The sequence below is a fragment of the Triturus cristatus genome, chromosome 9 (assembly GCF_964204655.1).
Source record: "Triturus cristatus chromosome 9, aTriCri1.1, whole genome shotgun sequence".
Classification (NCBI taxonomy): Eukaryota; Metazoa; Chordata; class Amphibia; order Caudata; family Salamandridae; genus Triturus; species Triturus cristatus.
Genome location: NC_140592.1, coordinates 1,220,271,495 through 1,220,288,320, shown reverse-complemented (window position 1 = coordinate 1,220,288,320; position 16,826 = coordinate 1,220,271,495). Strand labels below are relative to the sequence as shown.

Sequence of the window (16,826 nt, the reverse complement as noted above, 5' to 3'; positions counted from 1 at the left end):
CGCCGGCCACACGCTCGACCCGATCTTCTCGTCCAGCACACACATCTCCTTCAGCCACTCCACCGGACTTCACTGGACCGACCACAGCTGCGTCCACTTCAGCTTCAGGAAGAACACGATCCACCACCACCCGAAGCAGGTCCCCCACAGAAACTGGAGCAAGATCACGGACGACCAGCTTACCTCCTCCCTCAGCCAGAACCCACCTGTCAGCACAACGGACCCCAACACAGCAGCCCGCAACTTCTCGCAGTGGCTGACCACCTGTGCCGACGACCTCGCCCCACTGAAGAATCCACCCACCAAGCCCAGAAGCAAGAAGGCCCCATGGTTCACCGACGAACTCAAGGACTCCAAGAAGGCCTGCCGCACACTCGAGAAGGCCTGGCTCCTCGGCAAGACCGCCGACAACATGACCGCCCTCAAACTCGCAACTCGCAGACATCACCAGCTCATCCGCACCACCAAGAAGAAATCCCTGAAGGAACGACTGGACAACAACGCCCATGACAGCAAGGAGCTCTTCATCACCGTCAAGGAGTTCTCCAACCCCAGCACCGGAAGGAACGACATCGCCCCTTCACAGGACCTCTGCGACTCCCTCGCACTTCCACCGCAAGATTGCCGATATCCACGAGAGTTTCGGGACTCCACCCCCGCACCCATCGGTGGAACCTTCGCACACCACCGTCACTCTCCAGACTTGGACCAAGGTGACTCCCGAGGACACGGCCCGCATGATGAACACCATCCACTCCGGATCTCCAACGGACCCGTGCCCCCACCATGTCTTCAACAAAGCAGCCTCCACCATCGCACCCCACCTCAGAGACATCGTCAACATCTCCTTCGACACAGCCACCTTCCCGGAGAGCTGGAAGCACGCCGAGCTCAGCGCACTGCTGAAGAAACCAACAGCGGACGCAACCGACCTCAAGAATTTCCGCCCAATCTCGCTCCTTCCTTTCCCTGCCAAAGTCGCCGAGAAGATCGTCAACAAGCAACTGTCCGCCTTCCTCGAGACGAACGGATCCCTCGACCCATCGCAATCCGGCTTCAGAGCCAACCACAGCACTGAGACCGCCCTCATCGCAGCCACCGACGACATCCGGGCCCTACTCGACAACGGGGAAACTACGGCCCTCATCCTCCTGGACCTCTCCGCAGCATTTGACACTGTCTGCCACCGCACCCTAGTCCAACGCCTCAACAACACCGGTATCCAAGGGAAGGCTCTGGAATGGATCACCTCGTACCTCGCCGGCAGAACACAGAGAGTACGCCTCCCTCCGTTCCGATCTGAAGCCACCGGAGTCATCTGCGGCGTCCCGCAAGGATCGTCGCTCAGCCCCACCTTCTTCAACGTCTACATGAAACCCCTTGCGGCCATCGCACGCCAACACAACCTCAACATCATCTCCTACGCCGATGACACACAGCTGATCCTCTCCCTCACCAGAGACCCCGACAGCGCCAGGACTAACCTGCACGAAGGGATGAAAGACGTCACCGAGTGGATGAACAGGAGCCGCCTGAAGCTGAACACGGACAAGACAGAAGTCCTCATCCTTGGACCATCACCCTCCGCATGGGACGACTCCTGGTGGCCCCCAGCCCTAGGCACCGCACCAAAGCCAACGGACCACGCACGCAACCTGGGCTTCATCCTGGACTCTTCCCTATCAATGACCAGACAAGTCAACGCCGTCTCCTCATCCTGCTTCCACACCCTCCGCATGCTCCGCAAGATCTTCCGATGGATCCCGACCGAGACCAGGAAGATGGTCACCCAGGCCCTCGTCACCAGCAGACTAGACTACGGAAACACCCTCTACGCCGGAACAACAGCCAAGCTTCAGAAAAGACTTCAGCGCATCCAGAACGCCTCCGCCCGACTCATCCTAGACGTCCCCCGACGCAGCCACATCTCGAGCCACCTGAGAAACCTACACTGGCTCCCTGTCAACAAGAGGATCACGTTCAGACTCCTCACCCACGCACACAAATCTCTCCACGACCTGGGCCCAAGATACCTCAACAACCGCCTCGCCTTCTACGCACCCACTCGCCAGCTACGATCCGCGTGCCTCGCCCTCGCCGCCGTCCCTCGCATCCAGAGAGCCACCTCCGGAGGAAGATCCTTCTCCTACCTGGCGGCTAAGACATGGAACTCTCTGCCCATCCACCTTCGGCTGACCCAGGACCACCTCGCCTTCAGGAAACAGCTCAAGACCTGGCTGTTCGAGCAGTAGCAGACCCCCTTCCCCAAGCGCCTTGAGACCCCTCCGGGTGAGTAGTGCGCGATATAAATGCCTTGATTGATTGATTGATTGATTGGCTATAGCAGTTTGTTTTTGAGGGGGTCTCTTTTTTTTCTTTCCTATCCTTCACCCCTTATTTGCTCTAGTTCCTCCAATGATCCTCTGTGCAGCTGGAACTCTGACTCTGATAGATTTTTCGATTACATTTTCTCTCTCAACTACCCCATTATCTTTACTCTGAAGTAGGCAAGTAAAGGCAAGATTAGATTTCCACCTCTTGCATTATTTCAGCTTTCATCATCATGAATTCTAGTCTAGTTGGGGAGTTTGTCAAGATGATCCAATCCCTTCTTTGACAGATGATGTGCTCTCTGAAGACCTGGACTTTTAATGGCCTGGGTATCAGGGTGGTCAGCATAAAGCCTTGACATGAGCATATTGCTGAGTTGCTAGTACTTATCATGGTGTGTACTTACCGTATTTACCCCATGGCCTATTGTGCTTCCTAGGGAAGTCTTTTTAAATGTTTCATAGGCAGTCGCACACTTTCAGTAGAAAAATAGAAAAGAAAAAAAACTCATTATGCTTCAACAATCTCTCTTCCATTTTCCTCTTTCTTGTGTCTTGTAGCAAAGTAGTACAATGCGTTTCCTGGTTTTATAGATGAATGTAAATTAGCGTCAACTACTGTAATTTGGGCAAAATTGTATTTTTTTTACGTGATGCTTGGACATTCCCAGCCACTTTGCTTCATTTCATTTATATAATTGTTTCCACAATTTCAGGGTATTATCTATTATGTAACCACCTCTTCAAAACTGGAGGACTGGTTAGCCAACGAGACCATCCAGGAGGCGTTGAGGCCTTGCACAGACCGAAGCTATGTCGATGTGGACCCAACGTTTAATCCAAATATTGATGAAGATTATGACCTCCGGTTAGCGGGCATCTCCAGGGACAGCTTCTGCAGTATCTACCTCAACTGGATAGAGTACTGTTCATCAAGACGGGAAAAGGTAAGAGAATGGAAGCTTGCTGAGGAGGTGTTCTTTCAGATGTGTTTTCAAAGTCATTTTCAAATGATAAAGCAGTGTACGGTTTTGCCTCTCCTTGCTTATTGACGTGATGGGTGCAAAAGAAGATGCTGCAACAAGCCTACCTGCTCCATTTTTATATGCTAATCTGGAAAAACCTAACCATGTGGCATTCTCAATAGCTGGTTAGTGGTCTGAGAGAGGAGTGAATAGAACTCTCAAAAACCACTTTTCATGTTATGCAAGTCTGCTGTACAAGCCTTGCGTGCTCTGGTGGTGCTTTTGCTATAAAAGGCATTGTTACGCTTTTGACTCTCCCTGAGTGATTTGGTTGCCAACAAAGGGTATCTATTTTAACTTAACCATGGGCCAATTCACATTTAATCCTAATGACAAGGATGCTTTGCTTTTCCTCTGCTGTCTCCCACGGTTACCACCCAAATACCAATATGGAGGACAAAATTGTAATCAGACATAGTTTATTCTGGTGCTTGCACCGATTGATTGTCAAAAACAGTTTCATATACCTGTAGCTGGGGTGGTGTGTACTTTGTAGCAGTGTTACTGTATGATGTCTTGAGATTTGACACTGCATTAGCAGTACTATTTCAATTGTGTACATCCATGGATTGCCCTGCAGCATTTACTGGGTGATCAAAGGAGTATAGCAACAGTGAAATGCTTCTGAAGGTCCTTATACTGTTAGTGCTTTATACTTCATGTCCATGAAAGCTACAATATCCCAAAGGCCACAGGAAAGGGAGCAGCATGTGAATCTACAACACATGAATCTGATTGTTATAAGTTTCATCTTCCATTTTGTTTCTCCTTCTTTATGCAATAATATAGGTCAGTATAACATTCATGGTGGCAATGAATTGTAAATAATTCTCTGACAAAGTTTTGGGCAAGCCTCACCATTTCGACTTAGTTTTGTAATGCCTTGTAGCATTTATGAGCTAATGCTAATGACAAATGTGGCCTTCCGATCGTTAACAACTGATAAGACATCATTCAGACATTTTGTCAGTCAGGTAACATACAAAGCATATCCCTCTTTTGTCACTTATAATGGACCTATAAGGGGCATTTGGTTAAGGATTGTGTAATCTTTTCTCTGTTGAAACAATGGAATTGGTGGCTTAACAGAGGTAGCTGACAATGATTTTTTTCACATCAAGCTGTTATTTGTCAGATGGTTGCCTCTTAGCTGAAAGTGTTGGTGTAATATACCTGTTACTTTCCAGGGATGTGAATTTAACTTCCCTTTGTACTACAGGTCTTGTATAATTGTAAAACCTTTGATACTCATTAGATGAAATTTCTCTGTGTGGATATTTGAAGGCTGTCGTTTCTTCATATAGTTGACACTAATGAAAATTCTTTCTTTCATATATTAACTGTGTCACATATGTACATGTTTTTGTCAGTATCAAATACCGAGATGGAGAAGCTATGAACAACAATTGCCCACTCTGCTTCCAAATTAAGTATCTGTCAAAAGTATCATAAAGTATCGTATGAGGATCACACTGAGAGTTTTAATTTCACTTTCGGTCAGTGGTAATTTTTATGTTTGCCATCGGCGTACTGGTGGCCAGTAGCATCATCATCTGGTCTTCTTTTTCTCCACCAGGAGGCAGTTTCCCTGCTCGGAAAGACAGTGGGATCCGAACCAGAAAGTGATCTAAAATTGCCTCCTACCCAACACCTCTAAGATTTAATAAAATATGGATAGGAGTAAGATTAAAAACAGAAAACAGAAGTGTAGAGGGATATTTTAGGTGTCCCTCACATCAAACATATACTGTCAGTCTACATGTTACAGCCATACTTGCCCCCAGCGGGTCGGTAGCTTTCTTCAGGACCAATGGGATAAGTGGATCCCTTTGCTGCAGCCGGTTAGGACACTATCCCCTAGCTTGAACCCGGTTACGACTGTTCGCTTTGTGAGAGTGAGGGAGAAAGCAATGTTCTCCTCTTAATATTTACTCAATTGTGCCCCAAAGGTTGCATGGGGTGGGGAGGGAGGCCAGTTGTCTGCCCTTCTTGCAATGCCTCGACTCCTTACCAAATGGTGTCCCTCCCCAACCTGTCAGTGGTCTAAGCGACTGCTCTTAGGGTCCCGTTGTATTTGTTTTATGTGAATTCCACTTGGTGTATTTGCTTTTTACAGTCTCACTCCTTACATTGCCCGGAATCCTTTAATTTCCCTTCTACAATATAAAACAATAAGTTTGAGACGGAGCTTGTCTGTTTTCTTCAAAACACACAACTCCATGAACCAACTGTTACAGAGTTGTACGATTCACCACAAATTAGCATGTAAAGGTGGTGACGTTTCGGGCGATGATTTACACCTACAATTTAAAAATTGAGGAAACACAAGATACTAAATTGTTCTCAGGCGCTGCTTTCTTTTATATAACATACCAGTCAGCATAACCAGCATGGAAATCTATAGATCATTCCTTTTCTTAGTGTGCCCATACAACACGTCATGGCAGCCACATAAGTTACTCTTTCGCATTAGTTGCTCAGATGATGATTGAGGTTTAACTAGACACAATGTTGTATGTATGTATAAAGTATACTAGTGTAAAATTATATACTTTATCAATTATTTATGTTCCCAAAATGTTACTCTTAAATGAGTAGACCAATATTATTGATGGTCCAGGAAGGAAAATGTAATGGATTTGCATGTGCTGCTTTAAGTACTTGGCCTTATAGAATGTAAAGCAACCATATACAAATCTATCCAGCTCTACAATAAAAAAAAGTACTGCCTTAAATCATTTTTGCATAGTTCATTTAATGTGTTGCATGCAGGTTAACCAGATTTTGTCTTGGCACTGACTCACACATGCCCTCGTGTCACAAGAGTGGCAACTGGTCAGTAGGGGAACAGCTGGATCATCACTTTCCACTTGAAATTTAGATGGTTGCTGGTCTAGTCCGTGTCAATTGTAGAAAGACCTGGGGTGTGTGTGTGCTAGATACATACCCCCACTTATAAATTGTTAGAAGAAATGGATAATAGTGTGTTACTGCTTTTTGTCACGAAGAAAGAGGGCTTTATTGGTAGAAGTTGCTAGCTTGATATTTTGTTCTGTGAGGTATTGGCAAGGGGAAGAGACTTGATCTAAAAGTTCCCAATTTGAACATGTACTGGGGCAGTTTGGGAGAGTGGCAGCAGATTCCCATCAGAAAAAAGATGAGGGTTCGGAGGCAATGCATTATTTTAAAATTCTAATTGTTGCGACTGCCTCTGGCTGTGGAAAATACCCATCATAAAGTATGCTTTTGTTGCATTATTTTGTTTCCCTGGGTCAAACACCAAATTGGTAACCAGTGGACCATAATGAGATGAGGCAGCTCGTTCTATGGAGCTTGTAAGTCAAGAGACACTGTGTTTAGAGAAACATTGAGCTCTCTACGGCATATCAGTTAATAGTAAGCCAAACTTCAACATTATAAGTGGCCAAAGCTGAGCAATGTTGACAAAGACATCTAAACTCTGGCAAGAAATTTCTCCAGGAACCAGTATCTCACAGTACACCAGAAGCTAGAAAAGTTGCTCCAGGTGAAAAAAAACCTATGAAATTTTGAAAGACATTAGTTTTAGAGACAACAACCATCAAAACTCAGTAAGCATGCCACATCTCTTCAAAACACACAATGAAAATAAAATGTGCACATGCGCCAAAGAAGAGGTCTTCCACCTCAGAAGAGCCAGTCCCGAAACCTCACAGGTGAAAAAACCCTAGTCATTGAATACTCGAGGCATACTATTTCTAAAACCGTCCCAAAAATTGCCACAAATTATCAAGATCTTTCTGTCATTGACTAGAGATGCGCAAAAAATATTTGAGTAATTTCTAGAGTTGCATCTGATAGGTTGGGGTTGAGTATTCCTAGGATTCTGAAGCAAAATGAACATGCAAATGAACCTGAATGAACACCTTCAACAAATGAAAAAACCCTGCACTAGATCCTATATACCAATCAGTAATATACAGACAATATCTTACCGGGGAGAAAAGGACAGCATCATGATAATATGGAAAGGTCTTAGTTCTGATAAAGGCAGAGCAGGTTCCTCTTCAACAAAATTCACCCAAAAAATCTACATTTAAGTGGAAAGGGTGTAATGGGATTAACAACTTTAAAGTGTTAACCTTAACTCTGTCTTACTTTTCTGCATTATGTCTGTATGTCTAAACATGCATTATTGGCCATTACACTTGAAATAGCAAATATTAAGCCCGCACCACTGGACAACCCCGTAAGTTAAATCTCAGAAATCAAACTTCTGCACCCTTGGACACCCGACACCCGCATTCTCCCCGGTACACCACGGGAATTCTTCCCGATTGATGTGGAGGGAGGCGCGGTTACAGCAACAACTTCCGGGCTAGAGGGGAGGAGGGCGCCACGTCATTGGGCACGCTAGCCAGCTGCATAAAAGATTCATGCCACACGCTATGCGCAGCGGACACACGCAGAGGGGGGGGGGGGGGAGCGGACGCGCGCAGTGGGCGTGCCAGTGGCGCGCCTAAGGCACGCCAGTCTGCGCCCGTCCGGGGCCTGGGGCTTTGAACCCTGCCCGTTTTCCTACCCATATTAGAAGCTACAGCCCCAATTCCTTACTTAAATTAAGAGGAAAGGCATCTGCTCCATGCCTCTCTACCTGGAACCCAGCATATGAATGCACAGTTTGCCCACACTGTGGATTCCAGCCTCTTCCCGACCCCCCAATCAAAACCTCACAGCGGAACATGTTCCTTCTGAACTGCAGGTCTCTCCCTAAGCACACTACAGAGATATCCATGCTCTTAGATGAGCTTAAACCAGATATCTTATTCCTAACCGAGACCTGGCTTCATTCCGAATCAGAACCGGATCTTATACAGGCTCTATCTCAAGGATACCAAATTTTACGTGAAGACCGCATAACGGGAAGAGGTGGCGGCCTAGCAGTCATCTACAGAGACTGCTTTGGGTGCCGTAGCTCTCCTAACCATATACCTGACTGTGAAAGCCTCTCCTTTTCCATAGACTTTTCGCCCACAAGCACGTTCTCAGGGATGCTTATATATCGCCCACCTGGGACCATGGGTCAATTTCTCCACTGCCTGCCTTCCACTATGGCCAATCTAGCCTGCAGCACACCTAACTTCACTCTCCTAGGAGATCTCAACATCCATTTTGATGATGCTGCTAACCACACTGCCCTAGAATTGTCTACCAGCCTCTCTGCACTTCAGTTTAAACAACTAGTGTTAAAACCCACCCACGTCAAAGGGCATCTTCTTGATCCCATCTTTAGTAACTGTACAGAGCTCTCGGTTTGAACTCCTTTCCCTCTGCCATGGACAGACCACTTCCTCATACCCCTCTCCTGGTTGAACCCATACTCCTACCCTTTCGCCACTACAGTTATCCACACGAAACGCAACTGGTCAAAACTTCCTCAGGCTGAATGGGCAACGAGCCTCGAGACCTCCATACCACCTAGTACCTCTGACCCCATTCTAGCTAATGAAAACTATAATAGATGGATTTCGAATTCACTTGACTCCGTACTCCCTATAATACACACGGAATCCAAGCATAGCACCCGAACTGCTCCCGGGTATTCCCCTGGCTTACGGGGAAAAAAACGCCTCTGTAAAAAACTCGAGAGGAAGTGGCGACTGGATTACTCACCCACCAGAAAAACAGCATATAGAGCCGCGATAAGAACATATAAAAACGAAATTCAAATCGCGCAAGCAAAATTTTTCGAAAATAAAATTAATACAGCAGCCTCCATGCCCAAGGAAATATATCAAATCGCGATAACCCTCCATAAGCTCCCAGAAAAACCCCATAACCCCCTCAACGCGCAAACCCGCTGTAATAACCTTGCAGAGTTTTTTTTTCTCCAAAAAATACTAACCATTTACACCTCCTTTCCCCACACTCAGCCCCCCACTTCACCCACTAAGTTGCACGAGCCGGGACTTCATGCCCCAGTAACACTCGGAAACCTTCCATATCTCGACTCTACCCGGCTAGAAACCATCATGCGTCAGGTGAAATCCGGCTCTCCCAATGATCCGGCACCTCCGCGCAATATGCTGACAGTCACCAACCACACCCTACCCACCATCCTCAACTTGCTTAATGCCTCGTTGTCCACCGGGATTGTGCCGCTCCCCTGGAAGCAGGCCATGGTAAAAGCCCTTCTTAAAAAATCCAACTTAGACCCAGACAACCCAGGGAATTACCGACCAATCTCCCTACTACCATGGTTAAGTAAGATCCTTGAAAAACACGTCAACAACGCATTGGCTGAATTCCTAGAGACCAACCACCTGCTCGACCCTTCCCAGACGGGATTCCGTCCCATGCATGGGACTGAAACCGCCCTCGTTGCAGTTACAGAAGAGGCTAGGAAGATCATGGGTCAAGGAGGCTCGGCAGCCATCATCCTCCTCGACCTAAGTGCCGCCTTCGACACTGTAAACCATAACATCTTACTGCAACGACTCGCGAGCCTAGGAGTCTCAAGGAAAGCTATGGCTTGGTTTGAGTCTTTTCTGTCAAACTGCTCCTTTCGGGTCTTTGAGGGCGAAACCACCTCCCCTAGTAAGCCTCTTGGCTGCGGAATACCGCAGGGCTCCTCTTTGAGCCCTACGCTCTTCAATATATACATGATCCCCCTAGCTGAGATTGTCCGTCCTTTTGAAATAAAAATCATCACCTATGCGGACGATACTCAGCTAGTAGTGGCTCTCAACCAACTACACACCGCACCCAACCATCTGAGGGACTGTTTGGAAGCAGTGTCCTCATGGATGACATCATCTTGTCTCAAACTGAATGGAGAAGACCGAGCTGATGCTCCTAGGTAACCCCCCTAATCCTACCATTGATCCCCTTTGGCCTACCTGCCTTGGACCCACCCCCACAACCAAGGATTCAATTAAGAGCTTAGGCATCTGGCTGGATAAATCCCTCAACTTTAACTGCCAAGCAGCCAAACTTTCAGCGACATGCTTGGGTCTGCTCAGGCTTATTCGGAAAATCCTTCCTTTACTACCCTTCCAGGCAAGGCAGATTATGATCCAAGGTCTCATTCTGTCGCGCCTTGACTTCGGGAATGCCCTTTACCTGGGGGCCCCTCAGGTCACTTTACGCAAGCTCCAGGTCATCCAAAATTGAGCAGCACGAACCCTCCTCCAGATCCCTCGTTGACTCCCTATTAAATCCGGACTGAAGAATCTTCGTTGGCTTCCAGTGAGGGAAAGAATTGAATTTAAGAGCCTCTGCATCGTTCACCGAGCCTTCTGGAAAACGGGCGCTCTCATTAACCAATCACTGATTATCCCCTACATACCGAACAGACAGCTCAGATCAACTTCCTCCTTCCTTATTACTGTCCCCAGGATCAAAAGAGTAAGATGTGGGGGCCGCTCATTCTCTTATAACTCGGCCAAGCTCTGGAACGCCCTCCCCCTCCATCTCCGATCAGAGCCCAACCTGCTCTCTTTCCGCAGACCGCTAAAACCCTGCTTTTCAATAAATCAGACTAGTGCCATAACTCTCATCCACACGCCTGTCCATCAGCGCTAGGACGCCTCAGGGTAGCTATCGCGCTCAATAAATCCTCTTTTCATTTCATTTCATTTCAAACATGCAGTTTGAAATCAGAGCAAGGAAGCCGCCACTTAATCTGTGGTGTCCAGGACAGCCACCTCCACATACAGAGAGGAAAAGGTAGAGATCCTATCTCTGGCTGACAAACTCACACAGTGGCACATAGCATGCACATTACTAATTCCACAAAGGAGAAAACAAAAAAGTGAAGGTACAATGCTTGAATTAATCTCAGCTACAAGGCACTAACAGGCCGAAAGGGGTCCAGGATTGCTTAGGTTCCTTTTTTAAAGGGGTCTGGCCTGGTAGTTTGGGTTGGATTGTTCTGTTGGACCAGCCCAATACTGATTTAGACATAGCTGATGTCTGTCGGAGGTGGAATTGTGTGCTAAAACCGATAAACTGGATTGTGGCCCAGAGTAATTACAAGTGACTGATAATAAGTCTAACAATTAACCTTTTCTTTTTGCTTGGCTCAGTACGAATTCCACACCACTGCTGTTATGCTGTGACAGAAGTGAGTGGGACGGAATGAGTCTTAATTTTGTTCTCCAAGGGACTTAGGGGCCGCTAACGCAATGATCAAGACTTGCCCTGGGAGTACTGTAGCACCTGATAGACAGATCTATTTATTTATTCGAGCACGCTTTTCTGGAGAGCGCCATGACTCAAAGGCCCAGCGTAGGATGCTGGCTCTTTATGTGATATATCAATAATTTTATATACTGTGTAAAGAGCCCAGGGGTTCCCTTATTAGTGGACAGGGGCTTGCTATGCAACTCCCAAAGTGCTCTTATAGGGGGTTGTGTGGTCAAGCCACCTTAGGCTTAGCACACGAGTGAGTGCAAGACATTTGCAAATACATACAATGATTAGTAAATGACAACACGACTTAAGGAGTTCCACACCAATTTATAAAAATAGCAAGTACCTTTATACATGTTTAGGCATCAGAGAAAATTCATCGTTCAGGTAAGTACGTTTTTAAATATAAATTATTTTCAATTTAAAAAGTGGCACTTTAGTTTCTGAGTTCTGCTCTGTTATCCTATGTAAGGAAGAATAAGTTCTGAAAACAGGTATAGTACAGCAACTTACAAGACCAGTCTCCAGGCGTTAAGTTGAGTGGTGAGCAAGGACCTAGGCAGCACCAACAGTCTCCATTGGGCTACTCACCCTTGGGGTCACTACGCCGCCTATTTGACCACTTCCTGTGGGAAGTGGGCATAACCCTGTCTTAGAATTCCTAGGTATGCTATGACAAAGACGACTACCTTTGAAAAATCATGTCCACCTCGCAATAGTCCACCTTAGGGGTGGTAGCAGACTGGAGGTGACACACCTACCTGACTAGCTAATTTTCCCGCCTGTCCAAATGCCAAGGGGGCTCTGGACTGGGGAGTTGCTTCCTCTACTGTGAGGGTAACCATGTTCGCAAAAGGCTGCGACTTCATTTGATGCTCGCCAGACCAATGAGGATAATTAGCAGGTCATCCTGTGGAAGGGGGTGTTACACCCTATTCCCGGACAAGCTTTTGTTCTTGGCCTCCTTAGAGCAAAGACTCTTAGCCTAGGAGGTCAGAACAGTGGCAGGCTGGCAGCATCCAGTCAGCAAACACACCAGAGGCTGGTCGGTTTTCAGGGGGTGCCTTAAGGTGCCCTCTGAGTGCATGTATCGATAAATCCAACACTGGCATCAGTGTGGGTTTACCAAGTCAAGATGTTTGGTATCAAACATCCCTATTTTCAGTGAAGCCATCATGTAGCTGGGGAACTCGTTTTCACCAGTGTTCAGCACATGTCTTAAAATGGCTTCCCTGGTCACTTGCACTGGCAGCTATAGGACTGACCAGCACAGAGGCATATCCCTAACATATTATATTAAGCAACTTGCCTTAAGGCTGTCATGCCTGCTGTAGGGGTGACTTACAAATATCATATGCAGTGGGAAGGGGCGTAGCATACAGGGATCTGTGACCTGTTGTGTTTTCACTTTTGTCTGCACCACGACAGGCAGCCTTGCATGTGCTTGGTGCGGTGTCCCTTGAGGTGGCATAATACGTGCTGCATCCCTTAGTGACCCTCTTTAGTACCTCAGGTCCTAGGTACTAGGTTACCATTTATTAGGGACTTACGGAGGTTGCTAAAGGTTTTGCCAATTGGGGGAACAATTGTACAGTTTTGGGGAAGAGTTCTGTCTCTGGGGACCGGGTAAGCAGGAACCCAGTGCACTTTAAGTGCCACCGCCACTCAACCTCTGACCGAGAAAGGCAGAGACACCCAGAAGGCAATAGCGTAGGCAGCGGTGAGCGAGAGCAGCAAACAGTGAGACACGAGCGGGAGGAAAAGCGTCGGCGGCAGCTTTGGCGGCTTCAAGGAAAGTGGTGGCTTCGATACAGCGGAATTGTGTGCCGAGAGCTTGTGCCTGGGCCTGAGTTTGAGCTGAGAGATCCGCGGCGCCATAGAGCCATAGAGCCGAGTGACGGGGCTGAGCTGAGTGTCGGAGCGGCCGGGGCACAGGGCACTACTGATCACTCCGTCATTTACTGCTTGCAGATATTGCTCGCTGGGTCCGCTGTAAAACACAGGCGGGGGGGACAAGAGGGCAGTGTTCCCGCGATACATCGAGCCCAGTTGCAAGCAAGAACTGCGGCCGTCTTGAGGAGTGAAGCTGGACCCTCGGGGGGGCCACGGAGGACTGCAGGTTTTGGAGCAGGAGCAGTACTCCCGTAAGCCTGAGTGCCTGCACCTCTCGTGAGGCAGAGAGAGCAAAGAGCTGTGCAGAGCCGCTGCGGGATCAGCTCTGCGGAGGCTAAGCTGAGGAAAAAACGGAGGTGAGAGGTTTGAGGTGCGGGGGGGCTGTGAGCAGCGGGGGTCACGGAGCGGCTGGTACTTGGACCCCGTAAAGTAAACGGCAGGACTTACCCCACATAACCTGGTCTGGAACTGTGGGCAAAACCGTTTTTGCGAACTAAGCTTCCAAGGAGGTGTTTCAGCTCTGGTTTTCAGTCTTCCTTCCTTCACCGTCCGACTTCCTGTAAAAGAATCAAACACTTAACAATGAGCTGCTAGCTATTGGTAAAGTATTGCAAAAGAAAGAACTTAAGGCAGGAAACCGCGGCGGTGCACGCACAAAGTGGTATTGAATGTTGAAGCTGCGTGACTGCGCCAGTTGTTGCTTGCCTTGCCTGGCTCATGAGACCTTGCTGCTGCGCTGGGAGGTAGGAGGCGACGCCAGTTTTCCCACTCGCAAAGGCAAGATGAGAGAGCAGTAGCGAGGGGAAAGGGGAGTTAAAGGGCTAGAGTGCTGCCACTGCGACGACCACATCTACATCACGGTCAGGGTGCACTCTAACGCCTACCTACCTTCCTCCGTTTGTCGGTCCTTGCAACCCAGGCTCACCAATCTAACATGAGATCTGGTAAGATCCGAGGGAGCCAAACGCACAAAGGAGGTTTAAACAAGCGGAAACAAAGGACTAAATCATCTAAGGGGGAGTCCGAGGCACAAACAGACGTGTCCAAACCTATAGTGGAGCCCCCCCCTCCAGAAATAATTGACCTAACAGCTTTAAGCGAATCAGTGGAGCTAGCCCAAGCCCATAGTGCTACAATTACACCCAAACCAATAAGAACTACGACAAGCAAAGAAAGGGGGAAAAAAAAAGAACACAACTTTGGTTCAGCCTAAAATCTATACAAAATTTTGCTTTTTAAAGGATCCAGGTGATATTATATTTTCTAAGATCAACAAAGTACCAGGCCTTCAGTCACCTCTCGAACCGCTCCAACCAACTTTAAACCACCATCCCAGCGACAGTCGGGGCCAACTGGACGATAGCTACAGTAACAACATCGGCAACAGCAGGGAAGATAAAAGCATTACATCAGCAATGACACCCCAAAAAACTTCAACACCTCATCGCAATAATCTCAAAACGGGGTTAAAGCTCGTGATGGCAGACACCCCGGTAAGACGGGAAATGATCATAGATGCCAACTTAATACAAATACATCGCCCAAAGGAAGCCACGGATTTGCTACCATTAAAATGGGAGAAGAACATCGCTAACATCAACATTAGCACCGAAAAAGTCAGCATGAGCAATGAATTAGGCCATGAGGGTCTCGAGGGCTTAAGCAATAATGAGGAGGGCAGGAGGAAAGAGGAACCTGCTACCGCTCCAGCAAGGTCATCGGAGATGGAACCCTCATTAGTAATCCTTGATATAAAAAACAACGTAGCAACACGAGTACCTAAGGCGCCAGAAGGGACGGGAAAAATAGATGGAAGTCAAAAAATTTGCACTCCAGAAGTGATTGAAATCTCTTCTTATCTAAAGAAAGAGGAGTGGGAGGATCTCATGGCGGCATACCCCAACGACCTAAGCACAAGTAGGCTGACCAGTGAGATACCAAAACGTGGAATGGTCCTCCAGCAGACAAATACAGCAGGAACGGAGGGGCCAGAAACAGTGCAACTCTTCAAAGTGTCACCTGTGCTCCAAGAAGCAGGGCCTAAAGAATGTAATGGGAACCAGGATGTACATCCAGCTCAAGTTAGACAAGAAAGCGCATGGCCCAGCCTCCTCAACACAGTACAACTCCTGGTGGACGCAGCTCAATATCAATCGGAGAAAATGGATGCCCAACTAACGCTGCTAGATACGTTGGCAGTATTCGTAGTTGCAATAGACGGGAAGCTGGGCTCATTAAACTCGCTTCTTCAGAGCAAACTGAACCAACAAGTGGATACCAAAAGGAGAAACAACATGGACTGTGAATGTGGCCCAATCATTGACAAACTGGCCATTCTGCCAAGAGTAATGTCAGACTTATGCGGACTTCTTAAATCTGCTGAACTTAGCCAGAAGATCAGCAGTGGTGCACCGGGCTGCCACAAACCAAATGGACCCGGTAAAGTCTACTGCACGAATAGGGGTGGCTGAGGAAGACGCCACCCTTGGCAAAGATACCGCTGCCAAACGATGCGACGATACAACAATGACCGGTGGGCATTACCATCAAAAAACGGTAGCGAATATCCAGGACATAGAGGAAAATAGGACGGAGAATATAACACCCCTATCAGCAGGTGTCGAAGACGAGGTGGACATAAACCAGAAATCAAATGCCAAACAGAGGAGAACGAAAAAACGCAAAGGAAGGAAACAGAAGCTCTGCTCCAAACGCGAAGGCTTTAGGCAACTTTTCGGGCAAATTAAAACTGCAGAACAAAGCACGAGCAACCTGGTTGAAGCAATAACTCCGAATCACGAAAAAGAAGAAAGAGTCGGCATTATTGATGACATCGCCCAACCAGAAAATAAAATCTTAGTGAAGATAGCAGCTGATCCACAAAGTAATCAAGCAGTGGCGCCCCCACACTCTGGGTCCAACATCACATTGGTCGACCCTGGGTCTTGGAACCGTTTAATACCTAACATCTGGCCCTGCACAAAACCAATGGAAAGCCCAAAAGGCCCTATAAGTCCAATGGAAGATAAAACAGGAAGACAGGAACTAGGACTAACCGGAAATCAAATATCAGCCATTACCAAAGAAACGGTGTCTAAATATTTACAGGTGGATCAAACAATGTCAACAATTGCCCCTGTAATCCTGACTTTAAACCAACAGCTTCCACGTCGCGAAATCTCTGATAGCCGAGAGGGCTATCGGGTTCCATCAAATACAGCTAGCAATACGAAGTGGCCAGCAACATCAAACAAGGACAACGCAATTGGAGGTGCTATGGACCAAGGGGAAGCCTCGGATGCTACATGGTTTATCCCGGATTTTATCTCCAAAGGAAGCCATGACATCCTTAATAGAGGCAATATCTTGCGATTACTGGCCCATATTCCTCGATTGTCATCTGTGG

At 47.4% G+C, this 16,826-nt stretch overlaps 1 protein-coding gene across 3 annotated transcripts in view; it reads left to right on the top strand.

The window, feature by feature from the left end:
- The window catches only part of PCNX1 (pecanex 1), a 617,237-nt gene that overhangs the window by 522,146 nt on the left and 78,265 nt on the right, over positions 1-16,826 (top strand). For all 3 annotated transcript variants that reach the window (XM_085627291.1, XM_085627290.1, XM_085627289.1), the window contains exon 28: positions 3,047-3,277. In XM_085627291.1, coding sequence (XP_085483417.1) covers positions 3,047-3,277 — 231 coding nt within the window. The remainder of the gene's footprint in view (positions 1-3,046; positions 3,278-16,826) is intronic.